At 59.6% G+C, this 12,051-nt stretch overlaps 1 protein-coding gene across 3 annotated transcripts in view; it reads left to right on the forward strand.

The window, feature by feature from the left end:
* Positions 1–12,051, forward strand: part of BMP7 (bone morphogenetic protein 7) — a 163,576-nt gene that overhangs the window by 75,655 nt on the left and 75,870 nt on the right. For all 3 annotated transcript variants that reach the window (XM_019426469.2, XM_053890114.1, XM_019426468.2), the window contains 2 exons: positions 7,739–7,815; positions 9,316–9,426. In XM_019426469.2, the coding sequence (XP_019282014.1) occupies positions 7,739–7,815; positions 9,316–9,426 (188 nt within the window). The remainder of the gene's footprint in view (positions 1–7,738; positions 7,816–9,315; positions 9,427–12,051) is intronic.

Genomic DNA, 12,051 nt, shown 5'->3' on the forward strand with positions numbered 1-12,051 from the left:
AGGCGTCTGCCTGCCCTTGATGAGCTTTGGTTCCTCCACAGTCCTGTTCAGTGTTTTCTGACAACTCACCAGGTGCCTGCTGAGCCCTGCCCGGGCCTGCCTTTGTGCCGGCGTCGGGGCTGGGCCGAGACATGGTCCCTTTCCCTACCGGCTGATCAAGCAGCAGGATGTTGATGGCATCTGGTGGCCTGGGGTCGCTGGGATGAGTTTTGGGGCTGGGCTGGCCTGGACCGGCCTCTTCAGCACGGTGGACGCCTGTGGCCTGCGTGCCCACACCCTGGCCCGTGCCACGTTCTCCTGCATAGCAGACGCCGCCTCTGTTAGGGAAAGATGCTTCTTGATTTTTCCCCCAGAGCAAAAAGAAAATTGCAAGTAAATTAAGTTGGCCCGCAGACCACGTTCCCAATGGGCTGCAGAAATGACCCACCGCCTCCGAGGAGCCCAGCTTGTGCCCTGTCCCCCTCGCCTTGGCTGGGTGCGCTGCTCTCCAAGGGGTATCCCTTGGCTCCTCAAGAAACTGTTTGCAGAATAATGCCCCCCCCCCCCCGCCCCCGCCAGGCCTCCGATGTCCGTGTCCTTAATCACCAGAACTGGTGACTGTTTCCTTACATGGCCAACGGGACCAAGGCTGCCGATGGAATCCAGGTTGCTAATCAGCTGACCTTAGGATAGAGAAGCCTGGACGGCCCAGGTGGGCCCAGCGCCGTGCTGTCATCACGTGGGTCCTTAAAGGGGGCAAATCTCTCCCCCGAGCGTGGTCAGAGGGGCGGCGAGGCGCGATGTCGCTGGCTTTGAAGCTGGAGGCGGGGTGGGGCGCACGTCGCGAAGGCGGGCTTTTCGAAGCTGGAAGAGACCAGGAAACAGAAGTCCCCCTGAGCCTCCAGGAGGAACGAGGCCCTGAATTCGGCCTGTGATGCACTTTCCGAGCTACAGAGCCAGAAGCTTATAAAGTGGTGCTGTTTTCAGCCGCCGTGTTTGTGCTGATTTGTTGAAGCAGCCACAGGAAACCCAGCCACCGTGTTTGCAGAGCGGTTGACTCAGCAGACGGATGTGCCGGAACACGTCCCCCCGAGGCCATCACGGAGCTCTGGGTGGGCTGCGGGGCAGGGCAGGGTCTGCAGCAGGGACCAGCCTGCCCGCCGCGTGGGGAGCTCTGAGCTGAGCTCATCGGCTCTGCCCGCCGCTGGGCCCGGAGCTGGCACGAGAAGCATGCGGGGGGATCACGGGGGTGTTCAGAAATAGGGTGGTAAGCCGGCAGAGCGGCCCCGACCCCCAGATTGACCCCGTATTGTCATTAGCTTCTTTGGCCTCATGTAACCAGTTTTTAAGTGTCTGTTCGTTTTCCTTCTCGAAGAAGAAAGGAATGGTTGCTGTGCTTGGTAAAGCTTTCAGAGTCGGGTTTCCTGACCCCCCCAGGGGCCCCTGGATGGACTCCAGTGGCCCTGGAGACCATGTGCAGGGGATTTGCAGGGAATCTTTTCTGGCAGTTGGATCCATCCTTTTTCAGGCTTCTCAAAAGGGTCTGTCATGCCCCCTAATTAAAATCCAGCAACCGGGGCGCCTGGGTGGCTCAGTCGGTTAAGCGGTTAAACGTCCGCTCAGGTCATGATCTCGCGGTTTGTGAGTTCGAGCCCCGCGTCTGACCCTGTGCTGACAGCTCGGAGCCTGGAGCCTGCTTCGGATTCTGTCTCCCTCTCTCCCTGCCCCTCCCCTGCTCACATTCTGCCTCGCTCAAAAATAAATATCCAACAACTGGATCCCTTCCTTTGCATTGGAAGCCTCCTCTATGCTGGCCCTGGGGACGGGGGTTCAGTGGGGAAAGCCCAGCCACCGTCCGTCCTCGGGATTTGGGCCAGGCTGGAGGTTGCTGCCGCTCCCAGGCACACTTACAGGCCTGAGAGGCAGGGGGTGGTGACTAGGGATGGATGCATTGGGGGAGGGGACTTCAAGGAAGACTGTCCCCCGAGAGCTCTGGGACCAGCAGGTGCCCTTGAGGCCTGGCTGGGTCGGCTGGACCAGGGTGACCCAGGGAGCGGGCACAGAGACTTCTGGTGGGAGGCGACAGGGCGCCTTCGAGGAGAGACATGGTGGCTGGGACCAGGGACGGCGGGGCTGGCAAGGTGAGCCATATCAGGCTCTTGGGAGCCCCGTCTTGAGTTTGAACTTCATCCAAAGCAAATTTGGAAGCCTTGGCAGAGTTTTAAGCTACGATGGAGGGCGGGGGGGGGGGGGGGGGCAGGGGTGATGAGACGATCATTCTGGCTGTTCTGGGAATGGTGAGGAGCAGGGTGGGGTGTCAGAGTAGGGACCCCCGTTAGATGTCTTTCCATATCAGCCAGGCAGGAAGCACGGACAGATTCCTTGCCAGCCGACACGCAGGTGTGCCTCAGGAGGGAAGGAAGAGGGACCAGGCCTCAAAGTCTTAGAATTCGACACCCGGTTTCCCCCACTGCATACTCCCCAAACACTCACTGGGTCTCCATTTACATAACCCGCAGGACGGGGCTCTCACTACCTCACGTGGCACCTCTTCTAGCTTGCTTGCGGTCTGCCTCCTTCCCGGGGCTTTCTACTTCCTGGCCCTTTTTGAAGTTCGTCTAAACCCTTCCTGGATATTTAATTTAAAAGCCATAGCAAGGCCTCCCCCCGCCCCGCCCCACCCCAACAGACTTGGTAAACCAGAATGGCTGAATGTGTGAGTACATTCATTCACACCTTTTGAAGTGCTTGGCCCCGCGTGCTGGGCTGGGAATCCCTGCTCTAGGGCCCTCCAAGCTGAATTCTCTCTCATACGCAGCCCTTCATGTGCCGGGGGGGCGGGGGGGGGGCACATGCTCCAGCCTGCTGTCCGCCACGGAGCTTTCTCTCCTGCAGGCTCATCCCCCCCTTCCCCCCTACATACACCCCAGAGCCTTCTACTGCTCGTGGACGGTGTGGTTGGGGATGGAGAGCCTGGGTCCCTGGCCTCCCTTCGACTGTCTTCTCCCCACCCCCCTGGTAATTAGGCAGCTCCACCAGATGACCTGGGGGAGGGGAGGGTGTAACTCGTCAGCCGCTCAGGCAGGGGCCGGTGGAGGCGGATGAAGCCGTGGAGGCGGATGAAGCCGTGTGGGGTTCGGGGGGATAGGGCAGACCAGAGGGACAGGGGCGCTGGGAGTCATCTCTTCTCCCCTGTCCTAGCCTTTCTGCTAACACGCGGTCATCTCGAACCAGGACTTCTGACCGCTTTCTCCCAGAGCGGCCCAGCGATCCAAGGAGGCCCGGAGGTACAGTGCAGGCGTCTGGGTCTCTGGTGGCAGGGCCGGTGCCCCCCCCGCCCCCGACACTTACACCTATAGCTGGCCTCACACGCTGCTCGCAGCCTTGGTCTGTTGGGCCTTGGGTTTCAACATCAAGCCAGATATCATTGCTTCGCTTTAAGACAGGATTGGGGAAAGTGGCACTCAGGCCGACCCTCGCCCTTCCTCTGCTCATGGCAGACATTACTAATCGATGCTGGCACCTTCTCCTCACTGAGCCTCGCGTGGCTTCGGATCCTTCGTTACCCAGGGCATCGAGCAGCCAGCATCGACAAAGCTTCGTAGCCGCGCCCCTGTCCCAAGTTAAGGCGCTCAGTCCTCTGTCTTGTTCAGGCTGCTCCACGTGTTACTGGGCTGAGGGGAGGCTCCTCCTCCCTCCCCTCTACCTTCCGGCTCCCCACAGGGAAGGCGGGGAGGGAGGCCTGTGCATTGAAATTGCTGCCTGTGGCCACGGGCGTTGCCACAGCAATGGAGGCCATCTTTGCATTTCCGCTCTGCATTCCAGACGGCATTGTGAATGGTCCGTCGATTTCTGGGGCTCTTCGCTGATGGCTCCCTTGACCTCGACCGTCACGTGTTGAGTGCCACTGGGCCCTCCAGAGGACCCCTGCAGCCGGTTCCCTCTCTCAGCCCTCCGGCTGCCAGGCCCAGAGGTGGGGAAGGGGAGCCCGACCCCCCGCTGCTGCTCTGTCCTCCCAGCCACCCCTCGGAGCTCGGTCAGCAAGGCCCACACTGCCTGCTGCTGAGCCCCGCTCACCCCTCCTCGCTCCTGGAAGGTTCTGGTGCGTGGCCGTCTGTCCGTCTGTCGGCTGCTGGGGCTGTCAGGGTTCTCGCTGACCTTCGCGGTCACGGACGGCACGCTCCTCTCTCTCCTTCTGCGTCCTCGGGCTGGAGCGTTCCTCCTTTGGGTGCCTCTCTGGCGGACTCTCGCTCCCTTTCGGTTCTCGTGCAAATGTCACTTCCTCCCAAGGGCCTTCTGTGAGGACCCTCCCTCGCAGGGCCCCCTGGCGACACACCCCCTCTCCGGCCTTACTGCTCTCCTCGACAGGACACAACTCAAGCTGACCCACTGATTGATCATCTGTCTGTCACTGGAAGGCGTAGGCGCCCGGGGCAGGGCTTTGTTGTGTTGGCGCCTGTGGCTCTAATGCCTAGAACAGTGGCCGCAAACTAGTAGACAGACCCCCAGGAACAGATGGCATGAGTCAATGAATGAATGAGGCACCAGGCAGTGAACCTGTGTCCCCGCGCCCCCCCCCCCCCCGAGGTCATTTCTGTAGTCCCGACTATCTGTCGTGCTCAGTCCAACGCAGTTTTTCTCACCGGTTTGTAAATCTGTAAAAACTGCCTTCCTGGGCGCCTGGGTGGCTCAGTCGGTTGAGCCGCCGACTCTTGGTTTCGGCTCAGGTCACGATCTCAACGGTGTGTGAGTCCGAGCCCCGAGTCAGGCTCTGCACGGCCAGGGCAGAGCCCGCGTGGGATTCTCTCTCTCCCTCTCTCTCCGCCCCTCCCCCATGCTTGCGTGCTCGCTCTCAAAATAAATCAATAAACTTAAAAACAAAATAGAAAAGAAAAATTGCTTTCCTGGACTATAAAGATATGTATAAAATCGGGAATATTCACAGAGGCCGACGAAGGTGGAAGTCGCGTCCGATTAACCAGGCCAGCCGTGAACACGGGCTCGTCACCTAAGCGTTTCCGGAAAGCCCATCTGAGACCGTTTTCTGATGGCTGTGCCCTCTGCCGCCCTCCCCCTGCCCTCCCTCCTCCTCCTCTCGTCCAGTATTGCTCTGCCAGCCCGACCCCATCCCTCCTTCTCCTTTGTCCTTCCCATCCTCACTCCCGCCCCCCTCCATTTCGCTTCAGATTTGTTCTCCACCTCGGGGTGGCCCAGGTGGCCGTATGTTTGGGGTGTCTGGGACAGCGTAATATCTCGCAGGTGTCCGAGAGGGTTTCCCGATCTGCTGTGGCCGCCACATGTGACTTCCTAGAGAGCCGCCCCACCCACTTCCCAGATGGGGAAGTTGAGGTCCAGGGAAGGGAATTCAGTGATACCCTTTTTATCTGACTATTTGTCATGAACCTAGAAGCCACACGGGGAGAATTCTCGTGAATCAGAGGAAGGCGGAAAACTGGTGGACGTTTCGCTTCTTGCCAAACGGGCGTGTCGTGGGATTTGGAGGAAACAAGGCGTTCACTTTAAATGGCTGAAGGGTGTCTGTGTGAATGAAGTTCGTGGGGAGTGTTTTTTATTATCATTTAAATTCAAGTCAGCAGCGAAGTCTGGGCTTCAGGAGCAGACCCCTCCCTCGCAGGTGGGCCGGAAGGATAAGGATCAGCAGCTTGTCGCTATGAGCCGAGTGTTGTGCGAGACTGATTTGAACGTTCGAGGCCGCCCCAGTAGGCACTGGATCCTCGGCGAACGAGGAGCCCAAGGTCTGGGAGAACCGGGATGTGACTCCAGAGCTGGAGGGGCACCACCCCCTTCCCTGGTCCACACCCACTGGTCAGACTCCACTTGGGAGCCGGTGCGCTCTGGGGTCTATACCTCCGGGGTCTGTCCCTGGGCTCCAGCTGACCACCAGCCCCACACGGGGACGCACCTTCCTAGGTGGGACCCGCTGGGTGGTTTGGCCGCAAGTCTCAGAAGCACAGATCAAGTGGCGTCAGCCACCAGGGAAGCCATCGGCTCGCGGCGCCAGGGCCGGGTGGGCGCGAGGGTTGGTTGGTCCACAAAGTCAACGACAGTGGAAGCCCGGCTTTTTCGACCTTGCCCTTCTGGGTTCCGAGTTGGCTTCTTCTCAAGGCTGTGGCCGCGTGGAGCCATCAGGCTTCATTCCTCTTCTGCTCCCGGGTGATAGGGGGGGAAGAGCTGAGCACCGTATCCCATGCGTCTTTCTTAGGAATCAGGAGACTTTTTCCAGAAGCCCCCAGCACGCTTCCATCCACGTGCTGTCGGCTTGGATCAGGCCGTTCGCTCTTACCTGAACCAGTCCTCACTCCAACGGTGGGAAATGAGCTGGTGAGCTCAGTCCTGGGTTCTCAACCAGGGCGGGGGGTGCCGGGAGCACCTGAGGCCACCAGGAGGGCCACTCCCCTGGCCATCTGAGAGGCCTGACCAGGCAGCGGGAACGGGGTACGTCTGGAAGCCTCCCAGGTACGGGCCAGGTGAGCAGGCAGCCCCGGTTCCTCCTTGTGTCTCTCATCCACTGGTTTCATTACCTTCTGGGACACTTAGGCCTGGAGGCATCACAGCAATGGACAGAAGCTGGGGCACTAACCTCTCCTTTAGTTGTGCGTTAATTACACAAATATCAGTGGACACTGGGCTCTGGGGATCCAATGGTGACCTCGCAAGACCTTTTTGAAGGGGCGACATTCAGACAGGCTTCAATATCAAGTAGATCCAGACATACAAAGATCACAAGAAACATTTCAGGTGCAGAGAACAGCAAGTGCAAAGGCCCTGAGGCAGAGACAGGCTTGGCATTAGATTCACAGCACAGAAAGAAGGCTGGTGTGATTAGAGCTTAGTGCTTGATGCTTTAGGAATCCGGGTTCCATAGGACCTGACAGGCCAAGGGCAGGAGTTGAGAGATGTTGCTCGAAGCATGCTAGAAAGTTTTAGGTGGGAGAGAGACAAGGCGTGGTTAAGGACAACGATCCCTGTGGCTGCAGGATAGAAGATGATGTTGCAGTAGCAACAGAGTGAGTGAGTGTGTGTGTGAGAGAGAGAGAGAGAGAGAAAGAGAGAGAGAGAGCGTGCGATTGAGAGAGAGAGAAAGCCGAGGGTTTCTGCATGTTCACAAGTGCTCAGGCCCTAACCCAAATGCCAACAACCCTTACATACTTCCGGAAAACCCCAGCGCATAGTTTCGACTCCTCAAAGCAGCCTCAGGAGAGTGTTTTTCTGGGAGCTCAGTGGGATCTGACTTCCTGCCCTCTCCTTTCTTCCTGGTGGTGGGGGCCTTGTCCCAGGCCCCGTCTGCGCCCCCTCGCGCCCTTTCTTGCAGGGTGAGCCTCGCCAGTGGGCGGGCCTCACGGAAGCAGACCCCTTGAGCGGGCTCCTGGGGCCAGCGCGGCGGCCTGTGGCCGTAGTTTGATTCCCGCAGGGAATCTGGGCCCGTGTCTGCGTCTGAACAACACGTGTGGACAAAGACACCCAGGGTCCGCAGAAGGGTCCAGAGCGTGGCAGGAGCTAAGGTGGCGCGGGAGGAGGGGGAATGCGGGCACGTCTCGCGTGGGCCGTTCGTCGGGGACGGAGATGAGTTTTAAGGCTGCGGGTACTCGAACAGCTTCTGTGTCCGAAAGGTCGCCTTCCAGCTTTCTGAGTCTGACCGTGCTCACACCATTGCCTGCGACCGAGGGAACTCTAACGTGCGCGTGTTTCCTTCCCTCCCCACCCCCCTGCCCTGCACCTCTGCTTCCCGTCAATGCAGAAAACAGCAGCAGTGACCAGAGGCAGGCCTGTAAGAAGCACGAGCTGTACGTCAGCTTCCGAGACCTGGGCTGGCAGGTAAGGGCGGTCGGCTGGGTCTGCCGGGTTGGGGGGGGGGGGGGGGGCTCTGGGCTGGGCTTCCCCCAGGCTCCCCCGCCAGGGCGGTGAGGGCTGTGTCGCACCCGTACGGTGGGTCAGGTTTCTCACCTACTCGCCTTGAGACTCCAGCCTCAAGGGCCCTCGCTAGGGTAGAGAATCCAGGTTAAGGATGCAGGGACGCCTCGTGAGATCCAAGAGCGGGAATGGAGTCAGGACGCAAAACAGAACCAGGAGCCCCAACGCTCCGGACCCTGAGCCTCGTTCTCCACGTGGGCTCCATTTCCATCCTGCGGCTGGCTGGCTGCTCTCAGACGCGGGGGAGCCCGTGTGCCAGAACGCAGCTGCCTGGAGGGCCCACCTCCTGCCCTGTCTGTCCCTCCCTCCCCCTTCCGTGATTCAGTTGTGTGGGGCAGGGAGTTGAGGAGCCAGCTCGGGTCAGGTGCTTGATCCTGAACCGGTCGGCTGTTTGGGGGACGAGATCATGTCCTGGGACCGTGACTGCTCCCTCCGGAACCATTCGGATGGAGTGGGGTGAAGGGCAGGGGGCGTATCCTAGGACGGGCATGAGGGTCATACGCTGTCGTGATTGTTTGTGAGTGTCTCCGACATTCGGGGCCCTCTTCCGGGCACCGGAGATGCAGCCGTGAGCGTTAACAGTGTGCCCGCCCTCGTGGGGCTCGGCTCCCCGATGGGGCGTTGAGATCACCAAGGCCACCGACTTCGTTCTCTCCTCAGTGAACTTGTGGTTCGGTGGGCGAGGCCAGATCCTTCCCTGGGGATGGCTCCCAAGCGCACCTTCAAGGCCAGCGTGGAGCCCTCCCCTGGTTCTGGCCCTCGTACTCACGGCTCCCATGCTCCACGGGGCACCCGGCCGGGCTGGAACCGAGCCCCAGACCCCGCTGCTGGAAGAATCCGTGGGCTTGAGTCAGTGAGGGGTGTGGGTATTGCTGGGACGGCAGTGCTGCGCTCACCCGACCGTAAAGGCAGGCACGGCCGCGCGTCCTTCCCCAAGCCGCTCGCGTGCACCGGGCGGCTGGGCTGGCTCGTCGACACTGTCCTGTATCTGTTCTCCCCGTGGTGGGTGGTTATCAGTCTGTGCCCCACGTGGGCGAACTGGCCGACGGAGACTTTGCCGAACGCAGACCGCCAGCGTGTAACCACCTGGCAGTGCTAACGTGGACGTCCCCTCGGTCGTGCTTCTCTGCGCCACCTTCCCACAAAGCCGTGCGAGCGTCCGCTCCGGACTCAGCCCAGCCCCCGGGTGGCCTTTCCTCCATTCTGCCTTCAGTGGGGACCGTGACAGCACATCATCACCTGTTTCTCCTGCTCCGGCAGGACCCCCGCTGCGCAGGACGGAGCGGGGCCGGGTCTTTGTGCCCGGGAGCGCGGAGTGTGGCCCGCAGGAGGCAGTTTGGACGTGGAGGTTAGCGGGCCGTACGGGGCCCTCGCTCGCCCTGATTCGCCCTCTCTCGCCCGCAGGACTGGATCATCGCTCCCGAAGGCTATGCTGCTTACTACTGCGAGGGGGAGTGTGCCTTCCCTCTGAACTCCTACATGAACGCCACCAACCACGCCATCGTGCAGACGCTGGTAAGTGTGGCCCGCCCGCCATCGGGGCGGCCGGACCCTGCCTCGGGCTCCTCCAGGCTGGGGCCCCCACCCCATCCCGCCTGGGCCCCTTCCTCCATAAAAAAAAAAAAAAAAAAAGATTAAGAATCCTCTTTTACAACGGCATCGGCATAACAATGTGTACAACAACCTCTGACCCTAAAGTTCATGTATTTCTCCCAATTTTGAAAGAAGCGAGAACAGTTTCCTGGACTCCTAAAGGCATCTCGGACAACGGTCACTGTGCCTAATGGGGAAGTCGGCCCTGGTCCTGCCTCTGTCTGGGGGACTGTTCTTGGCTGTCCGCACGTCTACCCCACGTCCATAGGGCCTTCCCCGACCCCCCAAATCCGCACTTCCTTTGGCTCATGTTGGCTCGAGAGCCTGTCCCCTTCCCGAGTTCACGTCTTTGCCTCCTACCCTTGAACTCTGGGGGTTCAGCCATCCTAGGGCGTCTCCTGAGCATCTCCTGCATGTAGACCCGGACTGGGAACAGCGGCCACCGCGGGGAACAGCGGCCACCGCAGGGAACGGCACAGATGGGGTCCTTGCCTTCGGGGCCTCGGTTTCCAGGGAGAGAAACGGTCAAGTAGACAAATGAGGAAACCTGAGAGGAGTAAGGGACAGGAAGGTGGCAGACGGGACGATAGGACAGAGAGATGGGGTGGAGGGGGGCCTTTCAGGTGGAACTTCCCTGGGCTCACTAGAGGATTCAGTGTGATAATAAGCTAAACTCTTACCAGGGTGCCCAGCACTGGGACCCCTGGTGCATGTGATTTTTATTACTCTCCTGAAAACAGCAGTAGTGATAAAAATTAGGAACTTGGTTCTTCGGTGTAGAATCTGAGGCTCAGGGGTCTTGATTATCTAGCCCTCTGCCATGACTGTTATTGGGGCCTTTCCTGTCAACCGGTCATCCTCCCTGGCTTGAATGCTCCTGGTGACAGAGAGCTCCCTCCTCAGGGCCATCCCCTCTGTCCTGCAGTTCTGTTTGTGATGGACTTTTTGGCTTCTTTTGTTTCAGAATAAACGTCTCTCTCTTCCCTTGTTACCTCCTGGAGAAAAAGCTCCTTTGGTCCTTTCGCTTGGGCCGCGGTCTGCCCTTTGAAGGAAGGCCTCTTCTTTTTAGCAGTGCTTTTGCAAGGTCCTTCCTCCCCCAGCAGTAAACTCCGGAGCCCTGTTGAGGATTGTAAGTCCTCGGGCTGGAAATGAATAGTGCCCCCACCCTGTTCCTTGGCGCCCACGTGCCCCCTAAGTCCTGTCCTGAAGCCTCTGGGAGGTGCACCGGGGGTCTCCCGGGCTGCCACGGGTCTAGCTCTTCCCTCCGACCCCTGCTTCATGGCCCACACGACAGGAGCCTAGCCGTCCTGTGACCACCCGCCCCGTCCGCTCGTCACGAGGAAACTCTGGGATCAGAGCGAGCCCTCCGATTATTCCGAAAAGATGCTTCTGTGGTCATGGTTAAAAGGGGGGGTGGGAGGGGCGCCTGGGTGGCTCGGTCGGTTAAGCATCTGACTTCAGCCCAGGTCATGATCTTGCAGTTCGTGAGTTCGAGCCCCGCGTCGGGCTCGGTGCTGACAGCTCGGAGCCTGGAGCCCGCTTCGGATTCTGTGTCTCCCTCTCTCCCTGCCCCGCCCCTGCTCACGCTCTGTCTCTCACTGTCTCAAAAAAAAAACCAAAAAACATTAAAAAAATAAAAGGGGGTGGGGGGAGAAGCCTTGCCTGCCGAGAGTCCTAGTGAAATACAGAGGAAATGAGCTGATGTCTGGGATTTGCTTTCAAATGATTCAAGGGTGGAGGTGGGGGGGCGGTTAGATGTGTAAGGTTTGAAATGGTCCGTCATAAAAAGTTACCAAGTGCGCTGGCTCATGTCAGAGGTCACAGGCTGGAGGCCTCTACAGGGTGCTTTCCCTTGGCATGTGCTTGGAAACCTGAAGTCTGACATAAAAACTCCTGGCCTGTCCCGGGCACTCGGCACATTCAACTTGCTGGCTTTGGTGGGCCGCGGTCAGCTGGCCGCGTCCGCCCTGCGGTCTGCCCCAGCCCTCACTCTTCCCTCTCGTCTGACTCCCTGCCTGCCTCGCTCACCCGGGACGCTTGTGTGGCCCCTTCGGGCCCGGGGCGTCGTTTGCCACCAGCCCTGGTCTCTGTAGGGTGCAGAGACTCCCACGAGCACGAAGGGCAGTAAACCTGAGCAGCCAGCCGGCCTCTGTCTTCAGTCCTCCCTTCCCGACCTTCTTTCCTGATGATGTCCAAGCAAGCGTTCGCTCCGTTTTGTCCTCTTAACTGTCACTACTAACGAGGCAGGACGGCCTCGTATCGTTCAGATCTGCACCCTCCAACACGGTAACCCCATTTACACGTGGCTCTTGAGCACTTGAAAAGGGGCCAGTCTGAATCAAGAGGCGTCGGGACTCTAACACACACCCTGCGGGCGCCTGGGTGGCCCAGTCGGCTAAGTATCCGACTTCGGATCAGGCCATGGTGTCTGGTGAGTTCGAGCCCCACTCTGGGCTCTCTGCTGTCAGCGTGGAGCTCGTTTGGGATCCTCTGTCCCCCTCCCTCTGCCCCTCCCCCCCTCAAAAATCAACATTACAGTACAATACG

Source organism: Panthera pardus, unplaced genomic scaffold (genome assembly GCF_024362965.1).
Source record: "Panthera pardus isolate Hobbes unplaced genomic scaffold, ASM2436296v1 HiC_scaffold_25, whole genome shotgun sequence".
NCBI lineage: Eukaryota > Metazoa > Chordata > Mammalia > Carnivora > Felidae > Panthera > Panthera pardus.